The sequence below is a fragment of the Sesamum indicum genome, linkage group LG4, assembly GCF_026168435.1.
Source record: "Sesamum indicum cultivar Baizhima isolate 11 linkage group LG4, ASM2616843v1, whole genome shotgun sequence".
Lineage (NCBI taxonomy): Eukaryota > Viridiplantae > Streptophyta > Magnoliopsida > Lamiales > Pedaliaceae > Sesamum > Sesamum indicum.
This window is the reverse complement of record NC_142660.1, coordinates 20013620-20035493: the sequence shown is the minus strand read 5'-3', so window position 1 is coordinate 20035493 and position 21874 is coordinate 20013620. Positions and strand designations below refer to the sequence as shown.

At 35.6% G+C, this 21874-nt stretch overlaps 3 protein-coding genes across 4 annotated transcripts; 2 read left to right on the top strand and 1 right to left on the bottom strand.

The window, feature by feature from the left end:
* Positions 1 to 1941: 1941 nt before the first annotated feature.
* LOC110011848 (uncharacterized) lies at positions 1942 to 4226 on the top strand. Its single transcript, XM_020693128.2, has 2 exons — positions 1942 to 2346; positions 4011 to 4226. The coding sequence occupies exons 1-2, from the start codon at positions 2094 to 2096 to the stop codon at positions 4037 to 4039; spliced, it is 282 nt and encodes a 93-aa protein (XP_020548787.1). The 5' UTR covers positions 1942 to 2093; the 3' UTR covers positions 4040 to 4226.
* Positions 4227 to 5574: 1348 nt separating this feature from the next.
* On the top strand, positions 5575 to 8948 carry LOC105161117 (caffeoylshikimate esterase-like). The gene is made up of 2 exons (XM_088879384.1): positions 5575 to 6408; positions 8407 to 8948. Exons 1-2 carry the CDS (start codon positions 5761 to 5763, stop codon positions 8764 to 8766), a joined length of 1008 nt encoding a protein of 335 aa, XP_088735510.1. The 5' UTR covers positions 5575 to 5760; the 3' UTR covers positions 8767 to 8948.
* A 6127-nt stretch (positions 8949 to 15075) lies between these two features.
* Positions 15076 to 19694, bottom strand: LOC105161116 (uncharacterized). 2 transcript variants are annotated; one of them, XM_088879407.1, is made up of 5 exons: positions 19527 to 19694; positions 19023 to 19106; positions 17575 to 17650; positions 15756 to 17264; positions 15076 to 15678 (listed from the first exon to the last, which is right to left on the bottom strand). In XM_088879407.1, exons 4-5 carry the CDS (start codon positions 17176 to 17178, stop codon positions 15341 to 15343), a joined length of 1761 nt encoding a protein of 586 aa, XP_088735533.1. In that variant the 5' UTR covers positions 17179 to 17264; positions 17575 to 17650; positions 19023 to 19106; positions 19527 to 19694; the 3' UTR covers positions 15076 to 15340. The 2 variants fall into 2 exon arrangements, with proteins under 2 accessions (XP_088735533.1, XP_011077009.1); XM_011078707.3 differs by lacking the exon at positions 19023 to 19106.
* Positions 19695 to 21874: the final 2180 nt, after the last annotated feature.

Below are 21874 nucleotides of genomic sequence, written 5' to 3'. Positions count from 1 at the left end.
TGCTTTGACTTCTTTGCTGGATATTCTAAATGAGAGCCCCTATAACTGCCGGTCCCTCATCGATGAGAGACTCCTGGGCCATTTTAGCTTAAGTCCACGGGTGGATCCCTTGTGGGACTCCTTGGGTATTTTTATTTTTTCACTTGTTCTTTATTTTGCTTTATTTGTCTCGAATTGTAATCTGGATTATTTATTCCTGAATTAGATAAATCATGTTTAGCAAGTTGATGCGAGATCATACTTTGGGGACCCAAGCTGGAGAGACTCCTTCTTCTCGGTCTTCTAAGGGGACCCCTTCTTCTAGTGAGTTTAAAGGGAAGCGCACCGCCTCTCCTACACCAGGTGCCACCCTAGGGGGTTCCTCTAAAAGAGAAAAGTTGGGCTCATTTGGAGCTTCTCCTGTCAGTTCCACAAAGCTACCTCAGGGCCTCCTCCTCAGCCTATTCTTAAGGATAAAAGGGGTGTGTCCCTCAAGTTCTCTCGTTCCTATTCCACTTGCTCGCATACCTGTTAATCTTGGGACTAAGAGAGGGGGAGTAATGCGATGTTGGTGTCTGAGAGGAGTGATGTCAACCGGGATAAGCATCTGTTGTCCTCTTTGTCAAAAGAGGAACTGGAGAGGATAACCCCCTCCTACATAGTTAAGGTATTTCTCTCTTTAATTTTCTTTTCCAAAAAGTGTTTATGTGACGCTTTCTTCCTCCTGTCAGGCCATCTCTATATGTAAAGAGCTCTTCTCTCTCCCCCCACCTCTCAGAATGATGCTCAAAGGTGAAAACTAGAGGAGAAGGTAGCACGCTTAGGGGCAGAGAACACCAAGCTCAGAAAGGACAAAAAGAAAACAATCGCCCATTATCAGCAACTGGAGAAGGACCTGAGGAGGCTACAGAAGGAGGCTAGAGCCATGAGGAGGCCCTTAAGAAAGAAGCGGAGAAGGCCTCCCTCGAGTTCCCTGATACTACTAAAGGCCAACGTTATTTGGAGGGCTATTGGGAAAGCCGTCTGGAGCAATTTAAGAAGTCTGAAAAGTATCAGAGAGAGGTGGTTGGGATAGGAGGGCCCTATTTCGAACATGGATTTGTGGCATGCAAGAAGCAGTTTAAAGACACGGGTATCCTCTAGCAAATGGATCGGGCGCATTATACAGAGCTGTTGCAAGATCAATGAAGGAAAGCTCTTCTCTTTAAAGGGGATATACCCTTGAGCCTGAAATTGCTCTCTACATGCCGTGAAGCTATGTTAAAAGTAAGGCATGGCTATCTTGGCCATGGTCATCGAATTTCTTGAACTCCTTGAGGCGGCTTTCCCTATAAGCCTCCAAGTAATTCTTGCCCTCCTCTGAGTGGGAAAAATCTAACACCGCCCTCTTAAGAGCACCCTCATGACCGGACACCTCCTTTTGCAACTTCTTCAAGTCTTTCTCTAATTGTTGCATGAGACACTCCAATATTCACTGAATTTTTTTAAAATTAAACAAAAATTTATATTTACACCGCATTGACTTATTGCAAGTCAAATAATTTTTTTTTTTATCAAACAACCCTTAAAATATACCTATTCACATGCACAAGCATGTGGAGAAGTCTAAGGATAGTTTGATAAAAAAAAAATTATTTAACATGCAATAAATCAATAATAAGTCAATCAAGAGAAAGTATACATTTTTATTTATTTATTTTTTGCTAATATCAACAAAGTTGGTGAATTTTGACTAATAAATAAATCTATTTATTAGACAAAAATAAATATATGGAGTGCTAAATATAATTTTTGAAATTATAAAAAAAATTATATTAATTACACGGAATCTCAGTGTAATGGTCCCTAAAATTAATTCACTGAAAACCCTTAATTTAAAGTGGCGGGTGTCAATTGTCATTACTCGTTTTCAAGGCGTTCAAAACGCAATTAGAAGAAAATAGAACGAAACCAACCAACTGCAATTGGCGTCTTCGACCTGACAATAGCATAAAAAACTTCACCACGTTGACGTCTTCAAGTTGAATTATCCCCCAATTTTTTACTCCATTTCCCAAGCCCAAATCACGCACTCGAAAACCCATCAATTATCTTGCCAAGATTCGGGCGAGAAGATGCATCTATGGCCGTCTATGAGGCTGAGGGACTCCTTCAAGAACAATTACTTGAAGAAACTTGAATGGAATCTTCATAGGATGAATATTGAGAAGCAGCAGCAGCAGAGAGATCAGTCGACTAGCAACCAGCAGAAGCTCTTGGAAAACGATCAAACTGATTCGAAAAATTCAGGGTGTGGAGGGTTTGGTGTGATTTGCAGAGAACTTTTCATGGTTCTCTCTTGCTGTTACTGTTGTTTCTGCTGTGGAGGTATAAGCCTCTTCGTTTTCACTCTCTTTATCCTTCTATGTATTTTTGGTATTCTCCCTGTATGTTAGGCTAAGTGGGAGAATGATTTTACTGAAGATTTAGTAGAATTGGTATCAGTTCTTGTTTTGATGCATTGGGTCTTGCGAATATCATTGGATGTGGTTTTGGTTTCTCTTATCATTGAATGCTACTCGGTATTTGCTGATGTTACTTTGGGTATGAAGCATCAAGATATAAATTTCAAAGACTGCAGTTAAGGATGAGTATAGAATATTTCCAATTCTTTGACTAGTTTGAAGCTTTCCAACAGGTTTTTAGTTTATCCTGCTAAAGTGTTTGTCCAAGCTTTGTGCTTTAGAGCTTCACCTTTAGAACTTCTGTATGATATAAAGAGAATTATCAGCGATCACTAGACGACCTTATGGGATATGTACATGGCAAAGATGTCGATGACTGTGATGACATGTTATGTAGTTTAATATTAAAGATTACATCGTTATCAGAAGATGTTTTGAACCTGTAAAGGTAGCCTCCCAACTTATTGAAGATGAATGCTGCATGTCGAACTTATGATAACAAGGGCTCTACTTTGATGTATGAGGTCGTGTAAACAAGCATTTCGCGTTACACTTATTCTGCTGTATGAAGTGCAGAGATTGAAGCAACTTAGTGATAATGTTTTTAAGCTTCAAGTTTGAGATAGGTTGTGATATGGAATCTAGTTGAAAAAATGAGACTTGAAGAGAAAGTCAAGTGCATGTTGTTTTACTCGAAAGTGTTATGATCATTGACTAGTGCTATGGCTACATAGTCAAACATGAGGTGGAGTCAATCAACCAAAAGCTTTTTGTGTTTGGGGTTGATGTTTGATCATGGCATGCCAAGATGCAATGCTAATTGCATGGTGACTTTAATAGTGTATAGTGTTTGATCGAACTCTCGTCTCCACCCATTGATCTAAAAAGAAAGATAAGAGATTCGTGTCTTACATATAAGTTGTTTACCATCTTGGCTATTCTAGAGACTTGTTGAAATTAAGCTTAGACCAGAAGGAGCTTTACCTAGAGAATTTAAAAATACATTCAGATTATTATGCATAGAAATTTAATCGAAGACATAACGGTAACCATTTGCAAGTAGGTTTCAAATATTAAACCAGTTCAACAAATACATGCAACATTATAATCATATTCACCTCTCCCGGTGACCTTAAATAGTTCCAATGAATTATAATGAACTGGTAGCACTCAACAGGATGATTATGAAGGTGAATTGCTGAATATACGGTTACTTCTCTGCGATTTACTTTCTGATTTACTGCTTCTGGAAATCTTTACTTCACTTGAAATACCACCATTTCATGATGTATTGCAGTTCTTGGGCAACCATACTGAATTAGTTCTATACTTGGCTTTTCCGAGTGAGTCTGCAGTAGCAAATGATGAGTTCTGGTTTTATCAGAACCCCCTCTGGAAATGTACTTGACATAAACACAGGGTTGTTGACATCGTGGGTAGAGTTGAGAAGGGTTTGAGGAAAAAGAAATGTTTTAAATTCGGGCTTGTGTTCCATATGTTAGCTAGTTGTAATCCGTATAGCATGTTCTAATTAGAGATCGATAAATGCAACCCTGTTAACCTCATAATTTCTTTCTTCTGCTTCAGCTTGTATTGAGGGCGACGAAAGCAGCTGATAACATATCAAGGAACACATAATCAGGGACCTGGTCTTGTACAGAGTAGACGGCAAAGGAATCATCAAACAAAAAACATTTTATCTGTAGTACTTAGCATTGGTGTAATTTACACCTTATCGTCTAGGATTGTGGTAAGTTACTACAAATAACGGTTGCAATGGAATGTTACTTCTGGTGGTGGTTCTTTTGGTGTTTTTCAGGTAGATGTATAGTTTTTTCAGCAGATTCCATCCGAGCGAATCATATTATAGCGAAAGATGTGGGAACTAGTTTATTTTTAATGCAAAATAGTCGACAATTGATAGTATGATATAATCTTTTTGATAAAAAGACAGACGAAGCAGGGTAGAACTCGTAGCCATGGAGAAGAGTGTGAAGGGAGAAAGAAGATTATGGTAACCTGAAGTAGTGAGAAAATACAAAAACAGCGGCCACAGCTGGGTTCAACCAAAACCTACGTATAGACTTTAACTAGAAAAATAAACTGCTAATAACACCTAAACTCCCTGACTAATTAAAATACACACAACAGGTGACTGCCAAGTAAACTAGAAAAGGAAGCGTGAAGGGGTTTCTGAATAAGAGGCGCATACAAAACTAATAAAAGATTTACACATTTCTTCCAGCTGCAGTGATAAAGACCTTGTTAACGCTTTTTCATTATTTCACTAATACATCAGTTTGTTGATCTTTCGGCACAGGCTATAAGTTATGAAGGTACTTCACTGACTCCAGCGGGTTTTGACCCCGGCGGTGCCCTCTTAGGAATTGGGCAAACTGCATTACGCCCCATGTGTTATATGGAAATAGCAATTTACTCCCTTGTATTAATAAAATTCTCAATTTGCCCTTTTGTATTTTTAGAAAAGAAGCAAAATATCCCTTTCATGCGAGAGGTGCAACACATGCGCTTTTTTTGATTAAATTTTACCTATAAAATGATACTTATGTCCCTAAATTTGAACCGTTGGATTTTTATATATATGCATTAACTGTGGAGATTCGATAAAAAAATCAATGGTTTAGACCTTTTCTTATTTATAATTCATATTTATCTATAAAATCAATGACTTGTATTTATTTGAATTAGATCGGTAGTTTAGATTTTTATACAAGTTATAAACATAAATTATAAATTATCTATACATAAATATAGACACAATATATATAATATAAATAAAAATAATTATTTACAAAAAATAAATTATAAATGATAAATTATACATACACATACACATATATAATATTAATAAAAAAGAAAAAGATTTAGAAAAATAGGAAAATACTATAATTTATATTATCCGAAATAAAATATATGATATTAATTAATAATTATAATATATGATCAATTTTGTGTATAAAATTGCTAAAATATTGCATATAAAATTAAATATATAAAAATTTTATAAACAAAAATATATATAAAAAAAAAAACTCGCAAATCGACTCGCCAGTTGATGAATAAAGAGAATTGAGCTCGAGCTCAAATTTTTCAAGCTCGAATCGAGCTTAAAATCGAGCCGACTGAGCAGCTCGTCTCGTCTCCTAGCTAACCGTAAGTGTCATCTAGTAAATGCAAAAGGCCATTCATCATCTTCCTTGCTTAGCTACTCTCTCTCTCTCTCTCTCTCTATATATATATATATATATATATCTCACTGACACACACAATTTCGTCCACTGAACTGAAAACCGTATAGGCCCCAACCCCCACCGCGATGTCGAAGTACAAGCACCCCGTAGCAGAAGCCAACGAGTCGAGCCCATTTGGCTCACTGACTCCTGCCGAGTTCTACGCTCACCACGGAGTGACCCACGCCTCCGAGTACATCACCAGCAAGCAAAGCCTCAAGCTCTTCACCCAATGGTGGACCCCACAAGAATCCACCACCCCCGTCAAAGGCATCGTCTGCGTGGTGCACGGCTACACCGGCGAGTCCAGCTGGTTCGTCCAGCTCACAGCCGTACACTTCGCGAAACACGGCTTCGCCGTCTGCGCCATCGACCACATGGGCCACGGATTCTCCGAAGGGCTCGTCGCTCATTTGCCGGACATCAACCTCGTCGTGGATGAGTGCATCTTGTTTTTCAATGGCTTTCGCGCGAGATACGATGCGGATTTGCCGGCGTTTCTGTACGCGGAGTCGTTGGGTGGCGCTATAGCGTTGCTGATCACGCTCCGCCGCGACAAAATTGTGCCGGATAGGAGGTTCGACGGCGTCGTTTTGAATGGGGCGATGTGTGGGATCAGCAACAAGTTTAAGCCGCCGTGGCCGTTGGAACATTTCCTCTCCATCGCGGCGTTTTTGGTTCCTACTTGGTGCGTGGTGCCTACGCGCGGCTCTTTGCCAAACGTCTCCTTCAAGGTAATTTGTTTCTTTCTTCTACTGTTCTATGTCCTTTTCTTATTACTATTTTTATATATCTTATTTTGATAATTTTCATAATATTTAATGCGAATAATTATATTTACACTTATATATTTATAATTTATACAAATTATCGTTATTTTTTTAAAAAGTTGCGCATATATTTAAACAAAAATATCAACATCATTTACACGAATAATTTTTAATTTTTTAAAATTTTTACGTACACTCATTGAAAATGTCGACACTCTTGCACAAACTAGCCTTAATTTTTTATTATCAAGAACAATTTTTCTAATTAAACGAAAAACAGAAATAGTTTGTCTAAATAAATAAAAAAAATAAATATAATTATCCCTATTTAATAATTAATTATGAAATTATAAATTCAAACACAATAATTTGTTGGCACGGACAAGATCCAATTAAATAATTCAAATTCAATAACTCCATAAAGAATTTCAAATCAATTATACGATAAGTGCAATATACTTGTGGTGTAATTGGTTATAGTTCAGAAAAAATATCAATCACAGAGCAACTGCAATGCATTTATATTGTGATTGGTTTGATTCGACTAAACTTAATCCGAACAAAAATTCTCCGAGGTAAAAGTTATGGCTGTTAGAAGTGTGGGGAAGTGTTGATAGCCGTAGCTCAATTAGCGGAGTTAAGGCTCTATTTTTGAGGTCATAGGGTTAAATTTTATCACTGTGTAGAATATTTTTTATTTTAATAGTATGTATAATTTTATTTTATTAATAGGTGTTATTGTCGTTGATAGTCGTTAAAATATTGATATATGATATTCATAATTGAATAGAATTATTTAAAAAAATAATAATAATTCATTACTTTCACTCTAAAAACAAAAGTGTGAGGAACTATATGAAATTTCATCATAATTCAATATTATGAGCATTAATGCATTATTGTTTTATTTTAATCCTAGTTTTTTTATTGTTTTAATAATAATTATTGATTATTTATAAATATTTACTATTGATAATTAATATCGAGTATTATAGTTGTGAGTAATTAAAATTATGATATAATTATAATCGGGGGTGGGGGCCGGCTTGGAATTGAAAGCTCGAGTCGCCACATTTCCCTCTATTATTTAATTTCTTTTTAGGGATAATTATATTTACCATTTTTAGATTATGATCTGTTTATATAAATTAGTTTTGTCTTTTAGATAATTATACATATATTTATATAAACGTCAATGTCTTCTGTACAAATTATCTCTATTTTTTAAAAAATTATATATTTATTTTAAATGATAAAAATGATCTTGAGAATTTTATATTTATTTTATTATTTATTTAATTTTATGAAAGTTCATTAAATTATTTATTAAATTTTCTAAGAAAATTAATCAAATGTGCTTGTCAATAGGGGTAATAGACACTTTATTACATGAGGGAAGGAGTGCACATCTGAAACTTCCGGTTTGTTATGAATGTTTCTCCGTCAACTTAGTATTAGAAAAGTTCTTGTTTGGATTAGATTTGGTCACATCAAATCAATTACAAAGCAAGTGTATATGTGTATTGGTCATTCTTTTTTTAACTGTACACCAATCACACAGTAAGTTGATTGCACTTGTCATATGATTGGTCCAAATTTGACCAAACTGGATCTAAACTAGAATTTCCCCTTATTATTATGCAGGCTTATAACAATTTTCGTATATAATACTTCGCTTTGATGGATTTACGATGATCAAATTAAGTCATGGCCGGACGAGTTTTGATGGATAAAATATTCAGTATTTGTTTAATTTCTTTATTGGGTAGTCATAACGAGTTTAATTCAATTTTAACATTTTTTATTAAAAAGAAAAAAACAAATGTGATGGCAATTTTTATGCATTTTTCACCAAAATCTCCAAAGTTTTACTTCCTGAAAGCATTGGAATTACATCTTTACTTCTATTACTTGCGACTTGTTCAAATTTGGACATTTTCCCTTTGTTTATCAATGAAAAAGGTGGAGTGGAAGCGGAAGCTGGCGCTGGCAAGCCCAAGGCGGGCGCTACTAAGGCCGCGTGCATCCACAGCGCAGGAGCTGCTACGGGTGTGCCGAGAGGTGCAAGGCAAGTTCAGTGAAGTCGACGTGCCGTTTCTGATCGTGCATGGTGGCGACGACATAGTTTGTGACCCGGTGTGCGCGGAGGACCTCTACAATCGTGCTGCCAGCAAGGACAAGACGTTGAGGATTTATCCTGGAATGTGGCACCAGCTGGTGGGGGAGCCGGATGAGAATGTGGAACTCGTGTTTGGGGAGGTCGTTGAGTGGCTCCTGACTAGGGCTGAACGTGGTGTCTCAGCCCCAGTCATCGGTGGCTGACGGTGGCGCGTGGTTTAGTAAATTGGAGTTACGATCTTGTTGTAGTTGGGTAGTAGGTGGTGGAGTTGGTTTAGTAAATTGGAGTTATGATCTTGTTGTAGTTGGGTAGTAGGTGGAGTATGAGGATGTGTATGGATGATGTTGTGAAATTATAACATAATAATAAAATTTTATGTGATTAATTAATTAGAACAAATATAATTGTTGGGGTCAAATTCATTTTGACCCTTGTGATATATGAAAATATAAAAAAAATTTTTATAAAAATTTTAATATCAAAAATCACTCCTATGTTATGAATAAATTATCACACTGTCCCTTGGTCAACGGTTTTAGTCCCATGAATTTCATAAAATTTTTGCACATTTAGTCTTTATTCATATCTAATTGCATGCTAATCCCCTGCTCGCGAAACATGGTATCAGAACCTTAGGTGTATTGAAGAAATATATGTTTATATTACATTTAGATATTATTTATCCACTAATGGAGGAGATTCTTCGAGAGAAAATGGAATCGAATGAAAGTTCGAGTTACAATGAAACAGAAAATATTTTCAGATTTTGAAAATACATAAAAGGGAATTTTACATGGAAATTCTTGACAAATGTTACAACGGTTCCAAGAGGATTGACAAAAAACTTCTCATGCCAGAAGAAGAACAAGAATGGCTGAGGAATTCTGAAGTTCGACAGATACTACCAGAGTGAGGTGTTTACACTCTACTGAAGTTTATGGTAGAATCCCAGCCAAGAGAAGCGGAAAGGACAAATTCCTGCATAATTATAGTTCTAAAGTTTATCATTAAGGGAACTGATTGGAAAGAACCCGAGCCGGATACCTCGAAGATCTCCTAAGATCTGAAGGATATACAAAAAACAGTTCAAGACTATGGACATAGGTTAATTTATATACCTATCAAACTAGAAACCTTGAGTTAGAAGGTTGACGAGATCCTTAAGATCATTCATCATCTACACAAGAACCTTACAGATCTAAAGACAGAAATGGCAAATCTGAAGAGAAACCAAAGGGAAAACACTGAGACATCTAAATCCAGACAAGAGCAAATCAAGGACGCCCTTTGGAACAGTTTCTCTTTTACACTAGAAGGGGAAGGCCATAGAGATTCCAAAGCCGAAGTCCAGAGAAGATCTGACTATCGCATCTATAAGATCTATAAAATAATGGAGGTGACGAGAGTAGATCTATCAGATCTACAAGAATTAGCAGTCTTTTTCCAACTCGTGATTGTGGACTTAGTCAATATCCAAATCAGTGAAGTCACTCTAGCACTATCCCCGCCGGAGGCAAATACATGTTCCAATGATTCTCCACAGGATCATTCGATGAGAGAGTGCGGATTTCCACACTAATGCTACTCCAACTTTTATAGCAACCAGGCTAAAAGAAAATCCAAGAAGAAATCCTAGAACAATGCCTAAAATTACACCTTGGGCGAGAACCATGCTCTAGCCCGTGCATCCATACAACGCTATACTTAACCTGGATATTATCAATTTTCAAAATACCGAGAAATTGATAGATGAATGGGTTGCAACCATAAAAATAGTGGCAACTACTTTAGAACTCGACAAAGAAAACTTCATAAAATTCGTGGAGATAAGCTTGGAGGGATCTGTGAAGATCCAATGGGATAATACCCCAAAAGATACCAAAGCCGCATCCTTGCCGGAGATTCAAAAGGCATGATCGTAGATCGACTAGAAAGACTCATCAAGATACACTTCATTGGAGATGGTTAGTTCGAAGAAAGTAGAGCACGTAAGGCTAGAGAATATGCACAAGCCCTTTTTAGCTTTGAATTAAGAAGTATTTGCGCAGTAGACGAATATATCTATTGGTTTTCCAAGTATTTCTTCCAAAGTGGAGTAGCAACAGAAGTATCAGCTCTAATGTTCTTTGCAAAAATGTGGAGTCCATGGAGGAAAAAAGTTGATCCAATCATACAAAGTACCTAAAGGACAACTAGATTCAGTTGCAAGGAGAATGTCTTTCCTTAAATACAAACTGAAGGATTGGTGTTATCAAGCATCTATTGTGATAATAATGATTTTTCAACTATTATAGGAGAATCAAATGAGCCAAGGAAGATGAGGAAGCAAAGTAGTGTCTCCTATCCTGGGAGTTCCAGAAGAACCTTTTCCCGACGAAAATCATGGTGTTCCAAGGCAAAAGTCAGATCATACAAATCTAGACAGAAAACAGGATCGACAAGGACTTCATCCCAAGGATCTAGATGAACAGATGCAAGATCTACAGGAAGAACCCCTACAAGAAGAACTTTCAGATGGGCTCATCCCGAACCAATCAAAGTTTCAAAGACTGTAATTGATGGATTTGCAGAGAAAAAGGACATATCTCTCCCGAGTGCCCGCAGAAACATAGTGAATTGAGAAAATTTGAAGCCATGGATAACATATTAGACGTAGTCTACTATGGCTATTTGGTACCCATTTAACAATTCGAAGATCTTCCGTCAGACGAAAGTGTCTATGAGGAGGAAATAGAGACTGATTCGAATGGATCTTCAACCGAGTCAGAATAATTATAACGAGGGAGATAGGCTTCAAATCTCTAAAAGCCTATCAGGATTCTTTTCAAGGATGACAGTGTCAAACAAAACTATGAAAAGAATCATGCGACAAGACTCCAATCTTAGCTCATATGATGGATTTAGGATTAGATGAACTCGGAAAGTCCTGAACCAGATAGGACTTAACCAAAAGAAGCATCACATAATCTATAAAGTAAGTTCAGGTGTCGTAGGACGAGAAAATGAAAGTATGATCTTGGGGTTAAGTTTCCTCAAATATCATAAACCATGAGTAAGAAAAGGTAACGACATGTAATTTAGTCTTGATGGTGTTACTATAAGGATTGAATAACGAGCCCTTTCTCTATATACATATATGTTGGTATGTTATATGATTAATATAAGATAGAGTATTTTGCAGCTTATATTGATTACGATCAGGGATTTGCACTTCAAAACCTGGAGTTTTCCCTAATGAAGCAAGGGAAAACTTACCCGTTATCGTAGGAAAAGATTTTTCACTAAAAATTCTAATTCTCAATAAGGAAATACGAGAAACCAAGATCATGATTGGAAGAGCATTTGGATCACCCTAGTTTAGGGTAAAAACACCTCCTATTTACTTTCATGATACAGGTATCGATGTTTGGATGTTAGAAGGGTCCAAACCATAGGATGTCAGAGAATGGTATGACTTTGGAGCTCTCGCTTCAGTTCATACTATGTCACCGAGTTTTCCAAAGATTTCAAAACTTTTGAAGTGGATTAGTGGGGCGATATTTGATTCATGGCAAAATAACTCCCACCTAAAGAGAGGCGATATTCTGGAAATTAAATTCGTATCAGTCGCTCTAGAAACTACAGGAAAAGGGTCTCATCCAGCATTTCGTTTTATGAAGTTGCAGAGGCCAGATATGGTGGCTTTCAATAAAATTAAAACTGCCTCAGGATAAGCTCCCTTGGTATCAGCTATTAGTAAAGACGATATCTCTACTAGAAGAGTTTGGGGATTATGGGTCTGTCTCACTGAGACGGACAAAGTCAACTATCCATTCAGAATATTTTCCAACAAAGTGAATAGATCATTCCTGTTAAATTTTATGACGAAAAAAAGCACTGAATTCGCAGAAAGCTTATTTGAGAAGAAGAGAATGCTAATCTGAAAAGATAAGCTATTAGCGACAAAGCCACAAGGATGAAGACATGCAACATGTTGCATGTTGGGCAATAGCATAACCATTTATACCATTGCTGTGAAAAACAAGAGAAGCTCCTGTTCGAAACAAAAATTTGGTCCCATAAAAATAAATTCGAACCAAACCAGAACAAGGTAAAAAGAAAGAATATTACAAAAAGAAGTAAAAATTAAAAAAATATAAAAAATCAAGAATAAAATTGTTGGCAGAAAACAACAAAAACCAACAGCAGCAGGAAAACCAGCTAGCAATCACATGGCCGACAAGCCATTATGACCAACAGCTGGAAAAGGACGCGGTAATGACGAACGCAGTGATGTCATCTGAAAGTAACAAGATGATAACAAACCCAATGACGTCGTCAAAAATAAGTTTAGAATTAGGAGTTAAAGTCCGCGGACGCCAATAAATAAGGATGCAATAAAGCAGATGGGGATCGTCAAAAATCTTCTCCAACTCTTCCAAAGCATAACATTTTGAATTCTTAGTCTTTGTATTTTTAAATTTCTTAGTTTATGGGGGGTTTCCCCAACGAGTCAAGTCCTCTATCATATGAGAGGCTAAACAGTTGTCTCCTCTAACGTAGGAATAATATCTATGTAATTTTCTATATATTTCTTTAATAAAAGTAAAGTTTCTGTTCAACTTATTTGTCCAAAATTCTATTAAGTCCCTATATTGGAGTCTCTTTTACGCCTAAGGTAGGAAACGAAATAGGGCTATGATGTTTGCTGCTGAAAGAGTCAAGTACTTGTGAACCAATTGTTGCAGTAATGTGGTCGGAGGAAGCCTGTAAAATCAAGAACTTGGAATATCCGAAAACAAAGCGGTCAAAATATGGTACAGATTTATGAGGGCTTAATTTATTTCGAAAGCATGTTGGGCCTAATTATGAGTATTATGGGTTGATTATTAAAGATAAGCAAGAAGATACGATTAAAATACCAAATACTGTTAAAATTCTGGAAAACTTTGGGACTATAGGTGTACTTTCATAGCCTATTTGTAGTCAAAATGCGGGCGGTCCAATTTTTATACGGAGGGGATTTTTTGAACTTTATTTTATATCACAAGGAGGGTAATTGATAATTTAATTTTCACAAATTTTTTTTGAACATTTCCATTATCACAGGGGAGATTCCTGAATTTTTTGCATAATTATTGTAACAATGATCACATCAATGTCGACTGGGATAATTATAATCTGTGCAAATAAAGATTTCGTACTGTAGAGCTTTGAAATCTCAATCTTAATAAAATTTTAGGGTAAATTGTAATAATATTTTATGAGGTTTGACATAATTACGAAAACAACTAATTGTTTGAAAAATTATCTATACCCTTGATTTTGATGGTTCTTTAACAATTAGTCTAATTCATTAGATTTTATCTTTTTTTGTGGTGAACCGACTAAAATACCCTTGTATATTAAGAATTATATATTTTTTTATTTTTTAATGGACTAAGTGGATTATTTTTTTGTAATTTTTAAAATTTTTCATGCATTCCTTTTGATTTTTTTAAAAACTTTTAACATTCATACCTCCATGTAAAGATTACATAATTTTTTCAAATATTATAGAGTATTTGTAATTTTTTAAAGAAAAAATATCCGTTATTATGTTAAATTTTAGAAAAAATCATTATAATTTATCCAAAATTTTATTATCATCTCGGTCTTATTCTAGGTTCTTTAATTGACTAGGACTCTAATTTTATGTGAGTCTTTTTCTACAAAATGATTATGTGAAAATAGAGAAAACAAGTTTTAGGAAAATGATTTTAGATAAATTGATTTTTGGGATAAAAATATAACAATAACTATTGTTATAATCTGTCCTTTCGAGATTCAGAGTATATAGGGAAAATATGAAAAAAAATAAATTGATAACACAACAAACATAAAGTTTTCGTAATCAAAGAATCTTTAGAAAAACTGCGAGAATCTTTTATCACATTTTGATATCATATATATATATATAAATGACAAATATCGATTCCAAAAATTAAAATAAATTGAAATTTAAGAGTATAAGCCATCAAGTGATAGAAGATTTGCTACCGAAAAAATACATATTCTTGTTTAGGAAAATTCTACTTTGAATCCGATTTGATTAAAATTGAACCAATCATACACTTGTGGTGTCATTGTTATACAGTTCAGGAAAAGTGACCGATCACAAAGCAAGTGTATAACATTGATTAGGTTCCGCCAAATGTAGTCTGGACAAAAAATTTTCTTCCTGTTTATTAGCATATTTGGAATCCCAGATTATCACTGAAGGAAGAACTAACTAATAAAAGCTTCATTCAAGTGAATGAATAACATTAAAACACTATTCTTAATCTGGAAAAATTCTTACTCAAATCAAGTTTGATCGAATCAAACAACCACATAACAGAAATGATATAGTTATCATGTGGTTAATCACTTTGTTGAACTAACCGCCAATCATACAACAAGTATGTTATACTTGTCGTAAAATTGATTAGATTTTATCAAACTCGATCGAGATCAGAATTTCCCAACTAACCTGCGCATGTAAGAGAGCAGAATTAAGACAACGCATGCAGGGCCGGAGTAAAATATGACAGAATACAACATGCATTAATTCTGGCATTATTGCCCAAATCCCACTCCAAAATGAGGTGCAACAGTTTGCATCCGATAATGTAAAAGAAGGTTCCAAGTACTTAATCAAGCACACAAATTCAAACAGAAAACGAAATGTTCCAGACTATCCGGCGGTAGCCAGCCGGATCAAAATATCAGCTTACGCAGGCTCCTCTTCTCCGGAAGCTCCACCATGTTGCCGACGCCTCAATCAATTGTATCCCCACCATCCACTTCCATCAATGTAGTGTCGCTGTTCTGGGATGCATTATTCATTACCCAATCATCCATCGGGCTGACCTCATTGGAAGCGATGTAGTCGGTCTTACCAGAAGCAAAGTTCTGTAGCTGCATGTTGTAACGAAGAAAAACGACATCTGTTGCCCGTTTCTGTTCTGCTTGGCTCCGTCCCTTTGTCAGCAATATCTCCGCCAGACTCCTCTTGAGCTGAAATTTTGAGGCACCATCGCACGTCTGGCTCAGAATTCGAATGGCTAGCTTCTGTAGCTCAGGACATTGTCCGCCGTACCTGGACCACCAAATTGCTGCAAGAAAGAGTTTACAGATTAGATGGTGGTAACTAGTTGGTGGAAATATGATATACATTAGATGTTAATGGGACCTGGAGAGATATTTGATCTCTTATCAACTGCAGATCCTATGCTGAAAGCATCCTTGGCTACTCGGTACTGTTCCAACTGGACAGTTATACGATCTTGAACATGCAGATCTTGGCTTGAGCGGACGATGCAGCAGAAGAGACCGGTGACGACTTCTGGATCGATATACACGTCGGTGGAATAGAAGAGATTTGGGTTCAGAAAGTAACCAGCAGAGTGAAGAGGGCTGTAGAGGAGCTCGTTCCAGACGTCGTCTATTGCTTTCCAAAATGGGGCGTACTGGTACTTCTTCTTCTTGAATTCCTCTTTAATCGTTTCCTTGGCCTGATCAATTGTTTCATATATATATCCCATTTGTTCCTTGTTTCCCATGTTCATCCAATCTATGACACGCACAAGCGGAATAGCTGCCTTCAGAACAGTTGTGGCCCCATTCCAGAACGTCCGATCTGCCAATATGTCAGCAGCGTTTTTCCCCTCTGCAGTCGAAGTTAAGGCTGAGCTCCTGGGATCAGAAGAGAGAAACAATGTCTTCAAGGTCTCCTTCTCGAGAACAATATTCTCGAGCGTTGAGAAAGGTTGCGTTGACCTTGTCTTGGACGCCACAAGTAAACCGTTTCCATCCGTCTGATCTTGAAGATGTTTCAGAACATCGGGATTGCTGTGTATGAACCTTGTGATGGTTTTTGCCTTTTCCAGTGTCTCCTTGATCAGATTGACACCAGTCAGTTTCTCCAGCATAAGTTCTATGCAGCAAGATGAGCTCACCGTCCAAAAAATCGGCCTGTATTTCTCCATTAGTTGCTTGCCGACTTCCTTCATGAAGGCTGAGGTTGAGTAAGTAATGATTTGAACAACACTGCTGATCCCAACCTCCATGAGAACTTTGTCAATGAACGACTGCATGGCATCCATGTTCCCAATACAATCAGAAATGTCAAACGAGCAAAGATAAACTGTGCCTTTCGGAGAGTCCACTAAAATATTAATCAGATGACGGCCCTTTGCATCTGTCCATCCATCTAGTAAGATGCTGCAACCAGTATCAGCCCAAGAATTTCTGATCTTCTTCACATATTCACGCATTTCTTTCACTGCATCCTTAAAGATCCAACCTCTCAACTCCTGACTGGTAGGAATCTGGTTCTTCGTCTGTCCAGAGCAAAGAGAAATCATACTCTGGAAGCTAGGCGAATGGACAGCATTGACATCTAGTCCATTCTCATAAATGAATCGACCAATGCGCTTTTTAGCATCATTTATCAATGAATCATCAGTGCCCGTAATAGATCCTTGTGGATTTTCCAGTCTCTTTATGAAAGATGGTGATCCTTCAACCCCACTGTTCGCCGATGAAGCACTCCTTCGACGCTTTCCAGTCCTGGATCCATATGTTTGAATTAATGCTGGCCTGGCCGCATCCATGTTAGAGCCTGAATCTTTGACAGCACGTTTTGACAATGAAAGTTTCTGCCACCGTGCGCGTTTCAACACTGAAGTTTCACTCGAGCCTGCCAAGGGGCATTTCATCCAACTCAAGTCTTTAGCAATTATATCACAATAAAAACACACAACCCTCTCGTTGAGCCAGTTCAAAAAGATTCAGATCATCAACATGCACTTGAATCGACACATTTGTTACGGATACCATAAAGTAATTTTTTGATTGTAAAAATAAATATGAATACAGAAGTTATATTATTATTGATTAGTGCCCTCGAATTCCTTTGTCTTTTAATATTGCTTTATATATAAGAAGCTCAAGTAGAAATACCACAAAATTCACTCAAAAGACATACAGTGCTAGGTGGGAACACTTACAGCGATAAACAATCTGTTCTTCGACAGCCTCTTCTCTTCAGAATGTCCACGGGCTTGTCTCTTATCAAGCTGTGATCTAAAGCAACATTTAACGAGAGAGTAAAAATGCTATAATAAAAAAGCAGGAAAACAAAAGTGAGTTACCAAGTTATATTCAAAATGTTTCACCACAGAATGCCGACAAATGAGAGACAAGTTCCCAAACTAAAAGAGGAGAGCTTTACAGTTGTCTATACAGTCCAAGCCAGACAGAGAATCACAGAAATAAAATTTTCATCTACTGCATCGTCGTGGATTACGTAACTAAATTTCAACGGCAAAAGAGTATCTATTGCAGAACCGTTAATCAATATAAGACAAAATTTCCAAACCAAACTAGGATAGGGAGAGGTTTAGTTTATTGTATACTTCCCGAACCAGATAGAGTATCAAGAGATAAAACTTCATCGACAACAACAGCCTGTTATTACACAACCAATCCCAGCAGCAAAAGCATATCTATTGTTGGATCCTTAACCAATAAATAGTAAGCAGTATTTATTAATGGCCCACATGGAAATCGGTACCTTGCACGTGCCGGTTCGCACATTTACCATCTGTCTATAGCTAGGGTAACGCAACGAGCAAGATTTCTCCAGTCAGAGATAGTTATCTTGAATGGGTGCAACACGTGCTTAATTTATGTAAGTCATTTATTTCGTTTGAACCTGACCAGAGAAAGCATTTCTTAGCAAGCACTAAGCCCTTCTTGAGAATTGCAGACTCCGCTAATGAAGACCTCTCTCAGCCTAAGCTTCCTCATGCTGGCTAATATCTAGCAATCAGTCTACGTAAAGGGTCGTTTCCATGCAAATGTAAGTAAATCTTCACAACCAAGATTCGGATAGCAATAAATACATGTTTGTCGTCTACTTGTATGTTTATGGAAAGTTCTAATAAATGAAGTACGCTGATCGCAAAGCCCTCTAGATCATTTATGGGCCATAAAGCCCTCAGTTAACAGAGTTGAAACAAACAACAGAAAACCGAAACATTGATCTTGATAGAGAAGACAACATATCAATATTAGATCACTCCATGAAAAATGTACATCGAAATTTTGCTCCAAAATTCAGAACTTCCCATGATGGTAACACGTCAAACAAATGATCAACATGTCTGGTACTTCTACCTTTCATTTTAACTAACAAGTCACCAGAGGTTCAATGTTATGCAATAGCATATCTTTCATGTACAAGTCAACAGGCCTACCACCCCCACCCACACACAGAAACACAAAGACAAACACACCCACACACACACATACACACACAAACACAAAGACAAACACACCCACACACACATTAATACACACACACAAAGACAAACACACCCACACACATTAATACACACACACACAAATTCCACCTCCCGAGGTTGACCCTTATTGAATCAAATACAACCTTTACCTGACCAAAGAGTTGATCCCTCTCCATCATATGGTTTGATGCCCAACAAGACTCACACAACTATTGCTCCGACACAAAAACCTCCTTTGTAAAACAAAAATCAGGGCAAAACATCATTTTTTTTAAAAAAGAAAATCAAAACCAAAAACAAAAAAAAAACCCAAAAAAAAAAAAGGATCTGCTTCAGAACCATAAACGGGAACTCCAAATTAAAAAAAAAATTAAAAAAAAAAGTGGAAGCTTTGGGTGGCATCAACACAGAAAAATGCAAGTAAAGGTTTCAGCCAATCCAAAGACTACAACTTTCTCACACACCCCTTGTCTTAAACTTTCGATTCAAAAAAAATCCCATCATTTGGAAAAAGCAAAGGAAATCAAACTCAACCACATTCCCAAGAACACAACTCTCTTACACTCCTACCTTCTTCATAAATTCCCACAACAAAATCAAGAAAACATGAACAAGCAAGGGATCAAAGCAAAAGAAAGAAGAAGAGAGTTCACCAGCTTTTCACCCAATGCATGCAGCCGTTTTGCTTTTGTGCTGAATGAGAAAGAAAATGAGAGGAAATTTTGGTGAAATAGAGTGTGAGTGTAGAGCAAATGCCAAGAGTTTTGGTGACAGTTCAGAGCGCAAACCCGAACTGACACGTGGTGGTCGGGGTTTTCCTTGCCTACCAGGCTCCGGACATTGCCGTTTCAAAAACCATGTAAAAATCTTGTCTCCTCTCCACGCTATAATTTTCTTTTCTTTTTTTATTCTTTTTAAATAGATGTCATAAATCCAATACTCACTGACACATAATTACTAATTTATTTTAATATTAGTTTTTAATTTATTGTAATAATAATTATTGAATTGAGATTATCGGTTCGAATCCAGTCGAACGTGTTGGTATTTTATATGAATATTTGTCTCATTTATATGACTTGTTGCAATTTATTTATCATTATTAGTAATTTTGATGCATCGATTGAGTTGTACAGCTTGTGCTATTACTATCGAGATTGAGTTATTATAAGTTATTTATATTTATTAATAAAAAATTGACATATACTAATTATTGGTAATTAAAATTTATAATAAATTATAACTGATTCACTTTAAAAGAAAAAAGTGTGTGAAATTCTTTTCTTTCTCTTTTTCTTTTTAAGTTTATCAAAAAGGAGTGTGTAAATAATCTTTTTGAAGACTTGTAGGAGTTATAATTAAAAATAAAATTATTAAAATAAGATGCAGATTGTAATATATTTGTATATATATTATGAATGTGATACTGACATGATTACATAAATTTTAATTTTCATATATTTAAATATTTTTTTACTATATATATATGTTAATAATAAAAAACATGGTCAACATTAAAGATTTGGATGAGTCAAATTCACAAAATATGAGGTCAATTTAATATATTATACTTTATGTTATAGTATAAATTATAAAAATATATATATAAAAAAAAGTGATCGATATTTGTGGTCAAAATTTCTTTGTGGATATTGTTCTTTAATTTCCAAGGTATTCATAATTAGAAATAATAATATTTCTAGTTACTTAAAGTTTTATATCTAAAGTGAATTTTAAAAAAATTGGTCGAGTTTAATTAGCACAATAAGCATTATTATCTTATTATTTGTATTGAAATAATTTAGAGAGATAATAATTTATCGATAAATTAATATTTATTTATTAAAAGAGAGATATTTTAAATTCAGCAAATTTAGTACATATGTATTGAAAATAAATGAATTCATATATGTTTCATTGATTATATTCATGAACCAATCAATTCTTTGTAACTAATTAAATATATTCATGTATAATATCAATTTATTGTATACAATTAACTATTATATTCATAAACGCACGTATCAATTCATTGAAATTACTTAAATACATGTTTATATTAATTCGTTGCACTTAAATAATTATTATAGCCAATTAAATATATTCATGCATGATGAATGAAACATACACTATATAAATCTCAATATAAAAATAAAATAATTCATAACACCCAACCATGTCTTCTCATCTAAAAGGCATCGCAAAATCGTCTATGAATGATCAAATGCGTAAACCATTACAGACTTCATATTTTAGCAAATTACCATAATATTTATAATTGTAATATTTATAAATTATTAATTTAGAGTTTTAATGGGACCTAATATTTATAAATGAATTTTTCGAAAAATTATTATTTTATTATCTTATCGAATTTGATGATTTTTTTTTACAAAGGCTCAAGTCGGGATCGAAAAATTTTATTATTTTAGAAAGTTTATTAATTTATAAAGTATTAATTTATGGAGGTTTTACTGTATATATAAAGTCTACAACGTTTGGCACTAAGTATGCATGTTATTATATATAACTCGAGGAAGATCCCTATCCGTGGCCTTGTTGTGTTTCGACTTGGTGTAGATGGTTGTCGGAAGCTAAACGTCGTGTCACCATAGCTAGTATGATATTTTCCTTTGAGGCCGTCGAAATCTACATTTATATCTAGATATATAATGTGTGTGTGTGTGTGTTTTTGGGGTGTCTATATATGAAGAGGTGATTAGGATTGTTGATGTAGAGGTTAGAGCATTGGAAGGTATATGGGAAAAAGGATGAGGCATATGGGATTTAGGAACAATTAGGTCATGTTTATATTACTATTATTATTATTATATATTAGGCTGGATATTTAAATTAGTTTAGCTTAATGCATCGTTTATAAAATTTAAAGTCGGCCCGCGATTGCTTGTATGGTCGGTTATTCACCTAACATGTTTGCAAGATACATGGTGGGATTCTTCCAGGAAGGAGAAACGGCGAGCTTTGTATGAAAGAAGAGGGC